The 19,477-nt window shown below is 40.5% G+C and overlaps 1 protein-coding gene across 6 annotated transcripts; it reads left to right on the forward strand.

Moving 5' to 3' along the window:
* The first annotated feature begins 323 nt into the window (after positions 1 to 323).
* rsrc2 (arginine/serine-rich coiled-coil 2) lies at positions 324 to 19,069 on the forward strand. 6 transcript variants are annotated; one of them, XM_061672414.1, is made up of 10 exons: positions 324 to 407; positions 1,669 to 1,810; positions 2,621 to 2,661; positions 3,903 to 4,060; positions 4,298 to 4,420; positions 7,184 to 7,300; positions 13,897 to 13,973; positions 16,079 to 16,356; positions 17,511 to 17,600; positions 17,670 to 19,069. In XM_061672414.1, exons 1-10 carry the CDS (start codon positions 402 to 404, stop codon positions 17,853 to 17,855), a joined length of 1,218 nt encoding a protein of 405 aa, XP_061528398.1. In that variant the 5' UTR covers positions 324 to 401; the 3' UTR covers positions 17,856 to 19,069. The 6 variants fall into 6 exon arrangements, with proteins under 6 accessions (XP_061528398.1, XP_061528401.1, XP_061528402.1 ...); XM_061672418.1 differs by lacking the exon at positions 324 to 407 and adding an exon at positions 3,491 to 3,564 and having other exon boundaries at positions 1,765 to 1,810; positions 3,880 to 4,060; XM_061672417.1 differs by lacking the exon at positions 7,184 to 7,300.
* Positions 19,070 to 19,477: the final 408 nt, after the last annotated feature.

Below are 19,477 nucleotides of genomic sequence, written 5' to 3' on the forward strand. Positions count from 1 at the left end.
GAGTACTGTGGTGTCACACAATTAGAAGAACATGTATTATTGTAATGCCCAAGATATGCTGTTGAAAGGAAACATCTGTTCAGGGCACTTACTGATCTAGGATGTAGTGAGTTTTCATTAAAAACAATACAAGGACATGGATCTTCTCCAGTAAAGAGAGAAAAATGAAGTGTTGAGCTTCCTAAGAAATGTTGGGTGTATACAAAAATATAACCTTTAGCACTGGTATAGGTGTTCATCACTTGGTCAATAGGGGGAAGCAATTTACTAAACGTGCCCAGTCTGCCGGAAATCAAGAAGCTGCAGAAGAAGAAGAAGCAGCAGCAGAAGAAGAAGAAGAAGAAGATTCACGTTTTGTCGTCGACGAAATCACGAACGTTTACGAAGAGCTCGCCACTATTATGTCTGTAAGTACAATTAAAAACTGATGTTTTCGCTATATATGGACAGAACATCACTTAAACGACCGTACCGACGTTTTAACGGTGTTATTTATACGTCGTTCGTCTTCTTTAAGATGGCGAATAATGGATTTATTTTCACCGTAGAGGCCTAGTTTGCTACGCCAAGTAGCTAGGCGATATGAGGCCGACCTAAGCACTTATTACTAACAAAATCTTTAATTAACTATCATTTAATTTAGCTATCTGTTTATTTTTTGGTCGTTCTGGAGAGGAGAAGACACACCAATGTGATTGAATTCGCTTGAGATAGAATGCGTTTCTTCTTTAAATGTGCTAACCAATAGAATTGCCACTGAATATCAAACACATCAAATTAATGTATTTATGAAGCGCTTTTAAGAGTAGCAACTTACTATACAACCGAGGAGTGAGTGAATTGACAATCAGTGATTTAGTTAAACAAATGGCCTCATTTAAGAGATTTAGTTGCCCAAGCTCGTAACTCAAGTTAATCGTATATCAAGTCGATACTCACTTTCGAAATTAATTGAATCATGAATACATTCCACCCCCCTCAAAATATACAATGTTACACTGCATTGTGTAAAAACATAATAAAAGAGAATGTTAAGAATTACAGGGGTATAAAGTGTAATTACTGAACGTTAGGGCAAGCTGAGTTACAATAACTGGAGTGTCGTAAGTGTGCCTTTAAGGGTTGTGGACTACCAAGTGACGTCAGGAACATGGCCATTTAGTCTTGATTTGCGAGTGTCATTTTGTGGTCATGAGTTTGGCTCTTTGTACCGTTCAAAATATGGCTGAAAGTGTGTCTGCAGGTCTCCTTTTTGTCAGGGGTGTCATATCTAAAGCTTGGTCGTAAATCAAATTTGGCTTGCAACTCAAAGCAAAAAATCGACTTTGCTACGGCTTGTAACTCAAATTCATTAATTGGGGCACAAGCTCCACCCTATGGTGTCCTAACCAATACCAGCCGTAGCGACACCCCGACTTGGAGGTTAACTGCAGTACATTTTCAAAACCGCGCGCGTGGGTTGCGCTCGAGTATAAAGGTAAACTTGGCGAGGAACAGCCGCAGTGACGTCAGCGCGGTTGCCGTCCGCGTGCGTATAAAGAAGCCTTTATTGGGAGTAATTATTTTAAATGGTATATTGATTTCATTATTGCAGCCTGCCCATTATCTTGTCCGTACCCCATTAAGCCACATTGTTTCGCCATTGATGTGATTTTTAATTATTTTCAGGCAAGTGACGAGTCTGTAGACAATACTAGAGCAGACTCGCCGGTTCATCGCAGAAAAAGGCACAGCATGGACTCCTCCAGATTGCCCAGAAGCTCCAAACACCACCATTCACGCTCAAGGTCACGCTCCAGGGACAGAAAAAGTTAGTAACAGAACCTATAGAGTTGTCTATCAATTGGAGTAATTGCATAAAGATTGGCTTTTGCCCTTAAAAAACAACAACAACACATTTATGAGTTATGGTGTAGAAAAGAAGAGAGCCGCTAAGGGTAAAAAAAAAACAAGCAATTGTGAAGGTGAAAATTCACAGAGCAGTTATACTAACATTGGCTTTGGGTTTTACCTGTGAAAACAGCATCTATACTTGTTAGGCGTAGCCAGTCAGAAAACCAAAGAACTGTCTACGGGTGAAAATTTTTTAATTGCAACACTAAGAGAATATGGAAGCCCAGTCAGTGCAATTGCAGAAACATTGGCCTAGAGTTTGGCCTGTGAAGACATTTATACTAGCTAGAGGTGTGTTAAACCAGAAACGAGAGCTGTCTGTGGGTGAAAAACAAGCAATTGTGAAACTGAGAGAATATGGAAAATCAATGCAATTATTAACCTTGGGTTTTTCCTTTCAAGAGTGCATTTGTACTAGTTAGGTGTAGCCAGTCAGAAAGTTAGAGCTGTTAATGGGTAAAAAACAAACAATTGTGAATCTTACAGAATATGAAAACGGAGCCAGTACACAAACATTGGCCTTGGGTTTCACTTGTGAAGACTAAATTCATACTAATTAGAATTGTGGCTTAAACAAATCCTGGCCTTGGGTTTGGTCTGCGAGACTACATTTATCCCAGTTAGGTATATAGCCAACCAGAGGACTGTCTGTGGGTGAGAAACAAGAAATTGTGACGCTGATAGCTAATATCCTCCAATACTTTGCTCTTTTCTTGTAATTTTCCAGGGAACAGGAAGCACAGGCGGAGTCGCAGCAGGAGCAAAGAGGTAACTAATCACTCGCTTCATTCCTTTTGAATTAAAAGCACATTTTCACGTCTTTTTGAAGCGTCAGTCGTTAGTTGTTGCTTAGGCGGCCAAGGTGAGTATTTAATCAGTGGTCCCCAACCATGGACCACTTATATACTGCAATATTTCCGCCGTATTGTTATTGGTGTCATATACAGTGCATTTGGAAAGTATTCGTAGCATTTCACTTTTACGTTTTGTTAAAACCTTATTCCAGAGTGGAAATTCATTTCTTCAAAATTATACACGCATTCACTCCATAATAACAAAGACTAGGGATGCAGCTATTGAATATTTTTCCAATATATTCATCTACTTAATATCCCTTTGAATGTTTATAAAACATTATTAAACAAGACGCCATGCATGTGAGGTGCTGGTATTACCTTTGTCCACTTGCACATTTATTTAAAAAAAAAAAAAAAAACAACAGTTAAGAAATCATAAATATCCACAGCCTTTGTGCAATACTTTGTTGTGTCTAGGGCTAAAGTGATTAATTGAATACCTCGAATAATTCAATTACCCCCAACAATGTAGAAAAACTGAAGCACTGTGAATACTTTCTGGATACAGCGTATATACAGTGGGTATATACATTTACAAACAAAAAGGTTGGGGACCCCTGAGTGAGATGGAAAAAATTTCAATCAGGAAGTAATAGATGAGTGTGGGTTTGACATTTCATCCTTGGATATGTGTTATTTTCAACCATATTCTGTGGTGATTAGATATATATTTATTTTTACCTTTGTAAAATTGTGTGCGTAGACCACATGATAACATTTCTACAATAAATCACACTCAGCGTGCTAAAGCACGAAGAGACTGAACAGAGGAGCCTGCTGACATAGCAAAATAATATGTCTACTACGGGGACAGGTAACTATCTGCTATTCAAACACATTCATGTCTTCACACTTCATATGTATTTTTAATTCTAATGTGCATTTATCTGATAAGTTTGTGTACAAAGTGTTGTTTTGTATTCATTCAAATCGACTCTGTAGTGCTGTCTCATACTACTATATTACATGATTGTGAGGTTGATACTTTGATTATGAAATGCCGAATCAAGGTTCCAAACATCTTTGAGCGTACTCAAATGTTTTTTGTCATATTTTCTGAATGTACAAGCAATGGATGCCCTTGCAAGCCATGGTACTAACTCTCTTTGTTGCACTATTTTCCTGAAAGAGACCCACTTCTTCTTGAAACAGGCACGAAAGAGAGAGCCGGAGAAGCAGTCCAAATCGCACAAGCAAGCAGACGAGTATCACGAGAGACTCTCTGCGGAGGACGGTGACGAGCGGTCGCGGCGTAAAGACAAGAAGTCTCCCAGGGGTCGCAGCTCGTCCCGGTCGCACTCGCGAGAGAGGTAAACCTCAGTACTGCTGGCATGTTGTGGCACAACGTGGTACTACTACAAAGATGTGTAACTCCAAATTCAAATGTACCTGTATACTGTTTTAAAAAAACAATCTCTTATACTCCGCGATATTGCAGGGTTGCGAACACAGCAACATAGTCGGGGTTCACTGTATTTCTTGAGTTTAAAAAAAAAAAACTGTCAATCGCACTTGTCAGTAATTCCCTGGTCCGTCGTTCCCGTTAGGCGACATCGCAGCAGGAGCCGGGAGAGGCGACGCGCCTCACGATCGCACAGCCGTGACAGGAAGAGAAGAGCTCGATCTCGGTCACGTTCCAGGTCCAAACCCCAATACCAGAGCAGGAGCAGGTGCGCCCCAGCTATGACTGTTATTATCCATGCATCCATTTACTTTACCACTTATCCTCACATGGGTCACGGGCTGCTGGAGCCTATCCCAGCTATCTTCGGGCGAGAGGCTGGGTGCACCCTGAACCGGTCACCAGCCAATCGCAGGGCACATAGAAACAAACAACCATTCGCACTCACATTCACACCTACGGGAGTCTTCAATCAACCTACCACGCATGTTTTTGGGATGTGGGAGGAAACTGGAGTGCCTGGAGAAAACCCTCCCAGGCATGGGGAGAACATGCAAACTCCACACAGGCGGGGCCTGGATTTTAACCCCGGTCCCCAGAACTGTGAGGCAGATGTTCTAACAAGTCGCCTACCGTGGCGGCTACTGTTATACAGGGCTTATGATTTTTTGGGGGGGTAAGACTCGCTCTGTATGTGTGTCTGTGTGGGCATGTGCGTGTGTTTTAAAAAAAAAACAAAACAAAAAAACGCCCATGTGACATGGTTGTAATTGTACGGTTATTTTATATTTCCCTCTCACCGCTACTGAAGGGGAGTTAGTTCACTTAAATTTTTCCTCTGGGGGGGGGGGGGGGGGGGGGGGGGGGAATAGGTCGCTGCGGGCTTGGCCGACAGGATCACCGGCTTTCACGTGGGGAGCGGAGCAGTCACGAGTCTTGTAATCGATCGGTAAAGAGAAGTCTGGGCAGCCCGAAGTGGCCAGCCAGGTTGCCGCTCTGCGCCAAAATGAAGCATACATTCCATTCCAAAAGTATTGGAACGGGAAGGTAAATTCCTTTGTTTTTGTTGTATACTGAAGACATTTGAGTTTCAGATCAAAATATGGGTATGAGACAAAAGTTTAAAAATTCCAGCTTTTATTTCATGGTATTTACATCTAGATGTGTAAAACAACTAAGGACAGAGCACCTTTTGTTTGAACCCACCCACTTTTCAAGTGAGCAAAAGTATTGGAACATGTGACTGGGTGTTTCTAGTTCCTCAGGTGTTGACTTTTAGAGTCATTGCTTCAACATTAGATAGTGCTCGTCTTTGGGTTTCACTTGAGGAAAACTACATTTCCTGTTAAGCAAACATGAAGACCAGATCAAGCATCTGCTTATGATCCAAAACACACAAGCTCATCTGTGAAGCATGGTGGGGGTAATGTCATGGCTTGGACTGCTGAAACGGGCTCACTAGTCTTTATTGATGATGTAGCTTATGAGAGTAGCAGCAGAAGGAATTCGTAAGTCTACAAAACCATTTTGTCTGGCAATTTACAAAAAAATGCATCCAAACTAATCAAGAGAAGCTTCATCATGCAGCAAGACAATGACCTAAAACACACTGGCAACACAACAAAGGACTTCATCATGGGGAAAATGTGGAAGGTCTTAGACTGGCTAAGTCAATCACCGGACATTTTACCTCCTGATGAAGAGACTCAAGGGAGAAACCCTCAGAAACAAACAAGAACTGAAAGAGGCAGCAGCAAAGGCCTAGAAAAGCATTTCAAATGAAGAATGCAACAGTCTGTTGAAGTCAATGGGTCATAGGCTCGATGCAGTTATTGCAAGTAAGGGTTATGCCACCAAATATTAAGTGTTATTCACTTTAAATTAATTTAATAATGTCTGTTCCAGTTCTTTTGCTCGCTTGAAAAGTGGGTGGCTTCAAAGAAAAGGTGTTCTGTCCTGAGTTGTTTAATACATCTCGATGTAAATACCATGAAATAAAAGCTGGAATTCTGAACTTTTGCCTCATATTCATCTATTGATCTGAAACCCAAATGTCTTCAGTATACAACAAAAACAAAGAAATTGACCTTGCCGTTCCAATAATTTTGGAGGGGACTGTATAACCGCGAGGAAGGTTTGAAGTGTAGTGCAGGTTGCGGGCTAGATAGCTGGATAGCTGCCTTCTTAAAGCACAAGCAAGTGAGCCACCATTCTGTCGCAGTTTGGTTGTGTGGGCTGGCCGTCTCTGGCTGAGCACAGTGGCGTGGTCCAAGGTGAACCCAGTCGAACTGGGCCTTATACATGCACATGAACTCACGTTCATGTGCATGAACGTGAGTTCATGCACATGCTTCAGTTCAGTTTTGACAAACAAAAGGTGAGTATTGTATGTCTTTTAAATCTTCCTCCTTTTTAAATCTGTTAAAACTATCTGACAGCTTAAGTTACTTTCATACCTGTTTTAAAATTGTCCACACAAAATGTTAAATATTAATTTTGATTAGCAACTAAATTTGAATTTGAGAAAATTCTATTTCCTGAACTCAATAAAGTACTTGGTTCTTTTGCGTAAAAGTCTAAATAACCAGGTCATTTTTTCCCTCAGGTGGTTATCTGTTCATAAAGTAGTTATTTATATTAAAATTAATTTGGTTATCCATTTATAAACTGATTATCTCTATGCAGTAATCCCCCCTCCATCGGGGGCGTTCAATTCCAGTCCACCTCCGCAATAAGTGAAATCCGTGAAATAGAAATATCCTATTTAAATACACCATCGGCTTGTTTTTGTTGCATTTACGGCACTTATGTTTTTTTTAAAGGTCTATAAACACACTAAAACGATACATATTTAAACACACAATATATTGAGAGCCCAAGAGCAATGGATAACACAAAAATATTCTACAAACAGTATAAAAAAAAGAGTAACTGAAAACAAAATCTGCAATATAGTGGGACCGTGAAACATTAAACGCACACCAGCCACAAAGCTTCTACCCCTCTCATTGGTTAATTGTTCTCATGCCAGGGAGCGAAAGAAAAAGAGCGAAAAGGTGCGCAAGAGGAGTCGAAGCGGGTCAGCCAATCCACCCGTCTTCCGGGGCAGGAACACAGCCATGGACGCACAAGAGGCCCTTGCCAGAAGGTAAGCAATTGTTTCACTGAAAAGTTGGTGAACAAAAGTGTCAAGGACCCATGCCAGAAATTGAACTGGAAGTCGCCCAATTTGGTCTGAAGCATCCATCTTCGACAAACTCCCACTAAGAAATTCACCCAAATTGGAAGCAAGTACCTGAAACGGATAGCCACTCTAATTGCCAAGCATTTTTTGTCTGCACCATTTCACGTGCCACCAATGGACAATTTCAAGTCTTCAATCAACTTAAGAAGGATATTTTTCAGGGCTCCAGACTGCGACCAAATTGATCGCATTTGCAACCTTTTTTTCCAGCTTGTGTGATTAAAAATGTTATCTGGTCGCATTTGTGGGAGTGTATGTTTTAATTGTTGAAAGTCACGCTTTTGTTCCCCCCACTCCAATCTCTTCCCCCTGCACTCTACGGTTGTGAAGAAAGCTTTATCTAAATTATTATGAATCCCATTTGAGTTAAAAGCAACCCACTGCAATATGATTGGCTGCCTGGCTGCTCCCTCTAAATAGGACACACGCTATTGTCCACAGCGCCGCCCCTTACGTGCGCATCACATGCGTCAGACAAAACTTTGTGACAAGCGTTTCACTATTTAAAAATGTTCTATCGCTGATTATTTTGTAAAAACAATTGAGAACAGAAAAGGTGGAGTCTGGTGGTGACAGAGTGCCAACAAAATGTGCCAAATCAGACGGCGTTGATGATTAAACATCCGCCGGCATGTAGGTGAAGAAAAAACGTACACTACACTAATTTACCAGTGACCAAATTTTTCGCCCGCCAAAAATGGCGCTAAAGTGCATATTTGGTCTCAGACCGAAATACTTTTATCACTGATGTGATAAATAATTAAATGAAACATAATGAAAAACTGCGACCGGCGTGTACCTGACTAGATAAAACGGGAACTAAATGTGGTTAGCCTCAAGTTGATAAAGGAACTTCCTAGTATTCTAAAAGCGACACTGAGGTAATGGAATAAGTGGTGACTATTTTGACTAGAGTACTGAGCGTGCCACCAGAAAGTATTCACACCCCTTCACGTTTTCCACATTTTGCTGTTTTACAGACTTATTGTAAAGCTGTTTTGAATATAGTTTTCTTGAAAAAAAACCTACATAAAATATCACAATGACAAAGTGAAAACATATTTTCAGACATTTGTGTACATTTTTAAGAAATGTGAAAAAGCAAACATAATAGGTACATAAGTATTCACACCCTTTGCTATGACACTCAAACTTGAGCTCAGGTGCATCTGATTTCTACTGATCATCCTTGAACTACTTCTGCAACTTGGAGTCCACCTGTGGTAAATTCAGTTGTTTGAACATCATTTGCAATGGCACACACCCCTCTAGATAAGGTCTCATAGTTGGCAGTGCAAATTAAAGCAGAAACCAAGCATTGAAGTCGAAGGAATTGTCTGCAGACCTCCGAGACTGGATTGTGTCAAGGCACAAACCTGGGGAAGGATACAAAAGAATTTCAGCAGCATTGAAGGTCCCTTTAGTGTCGAATATTTGGAAATGGAAGAAGTTTGGAACCACCGGGACCCTTTCTAGATCGGGCCATCCGACCAAGTTGCGTAACCGACGAAGAAGAGCCTTGGTCTGTGAGGTGAACAAGAACCCTATCGTCACTAAGGTGGAGCTCCAGTGTTCCCTTGCGGAGATAGAATGGTTGAACTTCTGCACGGTTCTAACGCACTCCACCAATCGGGCCTTTATTGTATGGTGGCCAGACGGAAGGCACTTCTCACTAAAAGGCACATGGGAGCCCACTTGGCATTTGCCAAAAGGCACCTTAAGGATTCTCAGACCTACAGAAACAAAATTATCTTGTCCGATGAAGCCAATATTGAACTTTTTGGCCTGAATTGCAAGAGTCATATCCGGAGAAGAAGGGGCACTGCTCATCACCTGGCTCACACCATCCCGACTGTGAAGCATGGTGGTGGCAGCAGCATGCTGTGGGGCTGTTCTTCTGGTTCAGGAACTGGCCGACTTGTCTGCATAGAAGGTAAGATGACAGCTGCCAAATATAAAGTAGAAAATGACTGTCCATTGACGCCGCCCATCCAACCTGGCTGACCTTGAGAGGATCTGCAGAGAGGAATGGGAGAAAAGGCCCCAAAACAGATGTGCCAAGATCATAGACATACCCAAGAACCCTTGAGGCTGTGATTGCTGCCAAAGGTGCTTCAACAAAATATTAAGCCAAGAGTGTGAATACTTATGTTCCTATTATTTTTACATTTTCAATAAATTTCCACAACTGTCTGAAAATGTTTTTACTTTGTCATTATGGGATATTTTGTGTGTGTGTGTATATATATATATATACATATATATATATATTTTTTTTTAAAGAATACTATACCCAAAATCGGCTTTCGAATAAGTCTGTAGCATATAATAATGTAGAAAAAGTGAAGGGGTGTGAATACTTTATGGTGGCACTGTATTTTAAATACAACCCCAATTCCAATGAAGTTGGGACGTTGTGTTAAACATAAAAACAGAATACAATGATTTGCAAATCATGTTCAACCTATATTTAATTGAATATACTACAAAGACAAGATATTTAATGTTCAAACTGATAAACTTACTGCTTTTAGCAAATAATCATTATCTTAGAATGTTATGGCTGCAACACGTTCCAAAAAAGCTGGGACAGGGTCATGTTTACCACGGTGTTACATCACCTTTTAACAACATTCAATCAACGTTTGGGAACAGAGGACACTAATTGAAGCTTTGTAGGTGGAATTCTTTCCCATTCTTGCTTGATGTACAGCTTCAGCTCTTCAACAGTCCGGGGTCTCCGTTGTCGTATTTTACGCTTCGTAAAATACGACAACGCTGCCGCACATTTTTAATGGTAGACAGGTCTGGACTGCAGGCAGGACAGTCTAGTACCCACACTCTTTTACTACAAAGCCACGCTGTTGTAACACATGCAGAATGTGGTTTGGCATTGGCTTGCTGAAATAAGCAGGGGTGTCCATGAAAAGGACATTGGTTGGATGGCAGCATATGTTTCTCCAAAACCTGTATGTACCTTTCAGCATTAATGGTGCCTTCACAGATGTGTAAGTTACCCATCCCATGGCACTAACAAAGCCCCATACCATCACAGATGCTGGCTTTTGAACTTTGTGTCCATAACAGTCCAGATGGTTCTTTTCCTCTTTGGCCCGGAGGACACGACGGCGACAATTTCCAAAAACAATTTGAAATGTAGACTCGTCGGACCACATAACACTTTTCCACTTTGCGTCAGTCCATCTTAGATGAGCTCGGGTTCAGCGAAGCCGGCGGCGTTTCTGGCTGTTGTTGATAAATGGCTTTTGCTTTGCATAATAGAGTTTCAAGTTGCATTTATGGATGTAGCGCCGAACTGTATTTACTGACATTGTTTTTCTGAAGTGTTCCTGAGCCCATGTGGTGATATCCTTTACACATTGATAACTGTTTTTGATGCATTGTCGCCTTAGGGATCGAAGGTCACGGGCATTCAATGTTGGTTTTCGGCCTTGCCGCTTACATGCAGTGATTTCTCCAGATTCTCTGAAACTTTTGATGATGATATGAAGATGAAATCCCTAAATTCCTGGCAATTGTATGTTGAGGAACATTGTCCTTAAACTGTTCGACTATTTTCTCACGCACTTGTTCACAAAGAGGTGAATCTTGCCCCATCTTTGCTTGTGAATGACTGAGCAATTCAGGGAAACTCCTTTTATACCCAATCATGGCACCCACCTGTTTCCAATTAGCCTGTTCACCTGTGGGATGTTCCAAACAGGTGTTTGATGAGCGTTCCTCTATTTTCTCAGTCTTTTTTGCCACCTGTCCCAGCTTTTTGGAACGTGTTGCAGCCATAAAATTCTAAGTTAATGATTATTTACTAAAAACAATAGTTGATTAGTTTGAACATTAAATATCTTGTCTTTGTAGTGCATTCAATTAAATATAAGTTGAACATGAGTTGCAAATCATTGTATTCTGTTTTTATTTATGTTTAACACAACGTCTCAACTTCAGTGGAATTGGGGTTGTAAATGCGAGCTGCCAGCTGATCTGTTCTGCTGGTGAGCGAGCGAGCATTCCCGCACGCACCATGTAAAGTACGGGTAACCATTTTTCCTCCTGTTGCAAGTCACTCCCAGCTTTTCTTTTACACACCACTTTATCAATAGCAACTGCTATTGATGAGTCATGATTTATCCATTTTCTGTTTAGATGGGTAAATTTTCTTTAACTAGTAAATCAATTCCAAAATCGGTATTAACACTAGATAAGCCAGCCCGGCTGATCGTCGTGCCTCCGTGGACACCATGTTGGGAAGGTCGTCATTACTGTGAAGACGACACGCTGGTCGTGTTTACATTTAGCCGAACAAAAACAACAGTTTTCATATGGTGTCTGACACTGCCCAAATGTGGATATTTCAGCCCCCTTATAACTTGAGAAAACACCTTGCAGTAAATTGAAGATGTTTTGTTGTAGTGTTGGTTGTGCACGCACACACAGAGCAATATCACAATTTGCACATTCACATTTTTATTTTATTGATGTTCATGCTGTGGTTAAAAAAATAAGAAGTTACTATTTAATCAGTACATGAGTAATTTTCACTGTAAACTTTTTACTCAAGTAATTTTTTGGAGGACTACTTTTTACTTTTACTTAAATTATTGTCAAGTAACTACTCTTACTTGAGTACAATATTTGGCTACGTTACCCACCTCTGGGAGCGGACATCCTCTATTGCTACTCTTGCGTTTAAGCAACATTTTTGCTCATCAGATCAGCCAGTGTGGTATTTGTTGCACTGGTCATTTGTATTTTCGTGTTGAGGTGCTGCGGGTCGAGGCCCTGGTTGTGGTCCCAGTGGAACAGCGAAGTACACGTAACATCAGCGACAAGAGCTGATCTGATAGTAGTTTACGGATGTTAAATGTGACGGAGCGATGTTAGGGAATATGTCACAACACAGAATGAACTAACTTCAAATTCAGAAATGGCCAATAAAAATGGAAAAATACTGTTCTTAATATTTTCTTGGAGGATGCATTTGGGATTAGCCTTTGAAGTTTGTAATAGTGAAAAATGAAGTGAAACAGACTGATTTTAGTCAATTATTTTCTAAAATGTGAGTGCTTAAAGAGGAGAAGGCTATTCTTGTGGCACAGCTTGAAGCAGGCATCAGGTGAAGATGGAAATGGGACTGGCTCAAGTTGGAGGCCAAAACAAAAAAGCAAAGAAATTAGGCAAATTTTATTTTAATCTTAAATTCGTACATCAACATGTACTTGAGCGGTGTAAATAAATGTTTTTCTGCTGTATTTTGCCCTATTGTACTCTATTGTAAGTCTTCCAGGTTGCTTAATTTATGTTAAAATCAAACAAACTCTGTGGATTCCCCCCAGAACCCCCTACAATTTTTTATTTTTTTGTCACCTTTTCATGCCTTTGGTGTTTGCATGTCTGTATACGTTGGTGAAACATTTATGCAATCCTTTTATTTATGTTAATCACATGGTTGTCTTAATGCTTAAAATTAAGTGGTTTTCCCAGGGGATGAGGGCTCTGAGACCTCATAAGAGCTGGTCGAACAAATTTTCAAATGAAAATAAAGCCTTTGTTTTGTTTTTAATATTTTACCTGTTTTGTCAGCCACTGCATGTTGCAGACAGTTCTTGTTCACACCAAAATATTTTGCAACTATCATAGCTCGAGTCACTATCAAGTTTTACTTCTACGAAACTGTGGTTTGCCATGGTCGTGCTTGTACCACCTCAAAAAAAGTGTGACCAAATCATGTGCCAGTACCAGTGCAAAAGTCAGTGTTAGAGGCCTGATGTTTTTGAATATGGAAGGAAGCTGGTGTAACAGAGGAAACCCCATTCATGCATGGGGAGTACATAGGAACTTCACACAGTTCTCACAGAGATTCGGCCCAGGCTTTCCTGAAATGTAAGGGAGATGTGCTTACCATCATGCCTCCAGGCTGCCTCAGTCCAAAATAAACACAACTAATTAAGTTCTTCCATTTAGTAGTACTGGTAGTTGGATACTCCTCTTGGCATAAAGATTTGACTGTAGGTATAGAAAACAAATGCACTTTTTAGCATTTTTATGTCTATGAAAAACATTTGATATTTAGGTTCCCCCTACCCTACTGTGTTGTGTGCGTTTAGCAAGTCTGCTTCACAAGCCAAAAGGTCCTGGAGCTTGATTTCTGACTCAGGCCCTCCCCTGTGGGTTTTCTCCAAGCACTCCAGATTCTTCCCACATTCCCGAAAACTTGCACACTGTAGACTCTAAATTGTCCATAAAGGTTAATGCGATTGTGAATGGTTGTTTGTCTCTGTGTGTCCTGCGATTGACTGGCGAGCAGTCAAGGGTGTACCCCACTTCTCTCAACCAAAGTCAGCAGCTGGGATATGCTTCAGCTCTCCCGCCACCCGACTGAGTACAAACGCTATAGAAAATACATGAATGGATGGATGGTCAGTATTCTTCTAAAATTGTATTGAAGTAATATTATTTACTCGTTTGCTTGCTTATCTTTGCAGGTTAGAGCGAGCCAAGAAGCTCCAGGAGCAGAAGGAGAAGGAGTTGTTAGAAAAACGTCAGCAAGAGGTTATTGGAGGTGAGGCATATTTTTCATTGTCATTTTACAACGGTACTTTGACTTAGGTCTGCCCTAACTTACAAATTTTCAACAACTCAACCTTCTGATGTTACTAACTAGGCCATGCCTCTTAAGGCACACATCCAAAACATGAATACTACAGTACGTACAGTTATCCGCTACATAGGAACATTACGTGACCAAACCCGGAAAACCGGTTAGAGAAATATATGCTGCACTAACAAGCATGACAATGGGTTGATGACGTTTTAAAGCCGAACTTGCTAAAACAAAAATTCATGGTTGGTGTCTTTGGACAAATAAATACATGTATATCATTTATTTATACGAAAAAAATATGGTACACGTGAACAATGCTTAGTTTATTGACAGCTGTGGTGGCTGTGTGGTGACATCTTTAAAAAAATAAATAAATAAATAAAAGACTTTGTAGACATTTAAAATTAGACTCTACACTGATCTGATCGGTATCGGACGATATTTAGCATTTTATGCTGATCGGCTTTGTCATTCGCCGATCGGCGCCGCAAAAGACATTTACTCTGTGTCGCCATCGTACACAGTATTTTTAGCCTTGTCGCGTGTCTTTTGACATAGTACTGTAAATATCTGACGGGCAATAAAGTTATAAACCATTAGTGCAAATGTGCAACCACTCAACCAATGTCACTTCACTGAAGTTCTGCTCAGTGTAGGCTGAGGCTCGTAGCGGGAGGGAGCGCGTTTATTTTACCAAAGTTAAGACACTTTTGTTCACGGCTGCCGTTGGGCATAAGCACGTCTTCGTGCGCGTTCTTCTTCGTTGGTTTTCGCCACCTTCTTCTTCGGAGTCAGTGGACTGTAGGCATCGAAACGAGGACCCGAAATGTTTAAATTTGAATGATTCCGGGAGAACTGAAACGTTGGTCCCGGTTCCAATCGGTTCTCGATACCCAACCCCATCTGTACTTGAGTTTCACTGATTCACAAAGGGCAGGCCTGATGGAATTACATCTTATGCACTCAAATGTTTTTATTTTAGCACTAATGGCGCTGCTGATTTTATAATCTTAACGTGTAAAGTAATTTGGTCAAAATAAGTTTGATCCATGTGTGTGTGTAAATTTCAAACCTTACCATTCCTTAATACATTCAGTATTTATTTTAATCTTGGTCAGTTGTTTCAAACATTTTATACCATGTACCACCAATAAAAATACTTACTCTCCAAGTACCACCATTAAGACCAACATTAAAATACAGCAGTATGCTACGCCTAAAAGCGGTATTGAATATTTTAGACCAGTGTAACATGCATGCATCTTGTGAACATTAACACTGTGCTTGAGTATTGAAAAATAAACTGTACTTAAATTATTTAATTAAATGTCTCAAACACAAAAGTGAAATTAAAATTGTACCGAAATAAATACTTCATGACTCTTCTAAACTATTAATTTAAAATGTATTGAACTTCAGGTAAATAAAACTATTTATTTTATAAATATAATTTCCTGGAATAAAAAAAAGCCGAAACCACTTTAACATGCACATTTAATTCAGTGATTCCTTCATGCACTACTAGAGGGAGCCCACATATCACTGGTGGTACTTGTATCACACTTTAAGAAGTGCAGATCTAGGTGAACGTGATGATTACTTTCAGAAAGTGAAGGGAAAGTTTACATCACCCTTTACACATTTTGTTACCTGACTAAATTCACTGGAGTTTTCATCGGCTATAGTCTTATGGTATTTTGTCAACTACAACAAGACTCAAACAGTTTCGATGACAAAATTTCGACTAAACCTAAATTACATTTTACTCAAATGACTATATCTAAAAGTACATCAATCGATCAATTTGCTGTTAAAATTAACACTGGTTGCACAGATATCGGGTTACACTTAATAAAACTAGTTTGTCTTTACATTGCTTTAGTAGCCATTTTTCTTCGTTGAAAACGTAAAACAGTTGTGGTTGATAACATTTCAGTTCATTCCAATGCGTAAAATTCTGTTGTAGGAGTTAATTGAGTTACAAGCTTGGTCACGGAATGAATTAAACTCGAAAGCCAAGGTACTAGTGTATTTCCTTGTGCTGAGTTGTGTGTATGTTCCAGCGACCTCTCCAGTGGCTGCCGCAGCTACCCCGACCGCCGTCTCGGCTGTAGCCGCCTCGTCCAACCATGCCCTCAACGTGGCTGCGTTGCTGGCATCGGGCACACAGGTGACGCCGCAGATCGCCATGGCAGCGCAGATGGCAGCGCTGCAGGCTAGGGCGCTAGCTGAGACGGGCGTGGCCGTGCCCAGCTACTACAACCCGTCCGCAGTTAACCCCTCCAAGTTTGCCGAGCAGGAGAAGAAGCGCAAGAAGCTGTGGCAGGGCAAGAAGGATGGGGTAAGACTGGCTGTGTGGTGAAGCAGCGTGTGCATCATTAGCTAAGGTCATTTTTTACGCTGTGCTCCAAAAGACTGTCAAAAACTGCATGTGTGGGATCACCAGGGGGTAAAAACAACTTAGTTTGTTACAGTAATAGTAGTTTTTCCCATTTGTCTCTTTATGAAAAGCAGCAATTCTTCTAATCACGACACACACAAAGTGAATGTAATGTCCCCACAAGTGGCCAAAGATTTACACAGCTGCTGGTGCACTTTCAATCGCTTTATTGTACAAAGAATATGAAACTTCACTTGCCAGCCTGCCTTTTAAAGCCAACCTAGTGAATGACCTGCAGAGAGCTGGGACCAAAGTAACAAAGGCTACCATCAGTAACACACAACGCCGCTAGGGACTCAAATCCTGCAGTGCCAATCCCGAAAACGCTTATTGGCTGTTTTTGCCTGCTTTTTCAAGAATTTATCTATGTATATTTTTTTTTAATTAAATGCAATTATAATGTGTGTCAATTATCCACAGATTTCCGATATTCACAGTCCTGCGAACAGCAGGGGTCCACTCTAGTAATTTTACACAATTACTGTACTCATATTTTTTTAACTGTTTGAAGACATATATATATATATTTTTTTTTTTTCCTGGGGAAAAAAAAATAATTCCTCAATACGGCTGCTTGTGTAAGATTCGAACTTCATTCTCAAAAAACAAAACAAAGCTTTATTGTCAAATGTAGATGATGAGAAAAAGTCCCAAAAATTCACTAACAAAAATATGAGTATATCAATAGTACGACAATAGAAATTTTAACTTTAAACTAGTTTACAATTTTTATCTTAAAAAAAACCAAACCGCAGTTGACAGAAATGTCACATTACATCTTGCTTCTCACGCATGTAATTGTTTAATACTGCAAAATACATTTTTATCTGGTATCTCAATTAATTGATGAGATAATCAGTAAGATACTCAATTGTAATAATATTCAATCGTTGCAGCCCTAAGAGACCTTGTCTATAATGTATTCCATGTGTCTGCTGTATGCAGTTAATCCTCTTCACTGTCAGAAATGAACTAAAAAGACCATTTCTGGTGTTTCTCTGCTGTTCTTCTGGTTTATTGTTCTAATGGTGTCTTCTGATTGTGTCATTTTCCAGGACAAGTCCCAGACAGCTGAGTTGTGGGAGAAGCTCAACTTTGGCAACAAGGACCAAAATGTCAAATTTCGCAAATTAATGGGCATTAAGGTAAGTGTTTTTTCTCCGCAAATTTTCCATCCTTTGACATTTTACGAGCGGTGACGTTGCTCCTGCCAGGCTGACGACGAGGGGGAAGCATCCAAACCGCTCAACGATGAGGGCCTCAAGACCCTCCAGAAACAGGAAGAGATGTTCCGCAATCTGGACGTCCAATACGAGATGGCCCGGTCACAGACGCACACCCAGCGTGGCATGGGCCTTGGCTTTTCCTCTGCGTTTTCTCGGGGAATGGATTCCATCTAGGGGACATTTGTGGGACATTGTTGTAATTTATTCCCGGAGATTATGTAAATAAGAAATCCCAAAAGTACATACATCACTTAAAATGGACAACGCTGATTCGGAATAGATCTGTGGTAGGTTTTTTTTTGTTTTGTTTTTTTACATGTGAAAATATAAAGTACTCCTTAAAAGTTTTGATATTGGGATTTTGGGTGAAATTTCAAGATGAACCTAAAATGTACTGTAACCTTTACAAGTGAACTTCTGTGAACTTTTGAACGTGTGTCCAACTGTTCATTGTTTCAGTACTTTTTGAACAACTTCCGTTTAAACCATGAAAATTCCCAAGGAGGTCCACTTGTGTACCTTTCTGTGACTCCTCCAGTCTCTGTAGCTTTTGAAACCTGCTAGCAAGACTTAACAGGATGTTCTCAGAGGCAAGTGGCCACTGAGTTTTGAGTTTTACAGTGTCATCAGCACGTTGAAAGAGAGAGACTGGAAAAGGGACAGAAGTGGACTTTGTAAGTGCAGTGGTGAATTCATGAGTCAAACACCTGTTGTGAATTTTGACATCTAACAATGAAGTGATGGGCAAAATTCACAACAGGTATTTGACCCACTATGACTTTCTGTGACTCCTCCAGTCTCTCTGTGAAGCAACCTGCTAATAACACTCTGTGACACTCTTCAGATTGGTGGACACTTCCTGCTGAGGATGTCCTGTCGTGTAATCGGCAGGTTGCTACAGTGAGACTAGAGAAGTCACAGAGAGGCATGGTAGAAATAAATACAACTGTTGTAATTTGCCATTCAGCTTCTTTTTAGAGAACAGCAAGTTGTGCAGAAAGTACGAACAAAGTTATGTGCATTGAAAAGTTTACAGAAGGTCAAATTAAGTTTACCTGTAAAGATTATAGTGCACTGGCTGGCGACCAGTTCAAGGTGTGCTCTCGCCCGAAGAAAGCTGGGATAGGCTCCAGCACGCCCGCGACCCTAGTGAGGAGAAGCGGTAAAGATGGATGGATTATAGCGCACATTGGGTTCATCTGGAAATTTTACCCTAAGGCCCCAATATCCCTAGCTTTTTCACAGTAGTGTATGCAAGTGTTTGGAAACAGAATGTCATATAATGTGAACAATGTTTATAACCATTGGGGGGAGGGATTGGCTAAATTGAAGAACTGTTTAAAAAAGCCCCTAAAACATGTAAACCCATAAATGCTTAAATAATTTGTTTGCTTGTTGCATTTGTAATTTCATTCATTTAGTTTGGCCCCTGATAGCAAAAAAGTCCTCCGCCCTGCTTTGAGTGTCACAATGGATGAAGACAAAGCGTGGGCGGATGAACCCTAAATTCTAATGTACCCCAAATAAATTAGTCCAAATGATTTGTTAGACTGTCTTTAATTTAAAAACCAACACCAAAAGGCAGTAGTGTGAATAAGTGATGAGCATGACTACCTCACAGTCAAAGGGTTTCTGTTTTGAATCTTTGCAGCCTTCCTGTGTGGACTATGCATATGCGGTCTCCTTGTGCTTTTTGGTTTTGTGTGGGTACTCCTGCTGCTTCATTCCAAAGACGTGCATGTTGGCTTCATTGAAGACTGAATTGTCCTTGTACCCCGCCTCAGACCCAAATTCAC

The sequence above is a fragment of the Phycodurus eques genome, chromosome 3 (genome assembly GCF_024500275.1).
Source record: "Phycodurus eques isolate BA_2022a chromosome 3, UOR_Pequ_1.1, whole genome shotgun sequence".
In the NCBI taxonomy this organism is placed as follows: Eukaryota; Metazoa; Chordata; class Actinopteri; order Syngnathiformes; family Syngnathidae; genus Phycodurus; species Phycodurus eques.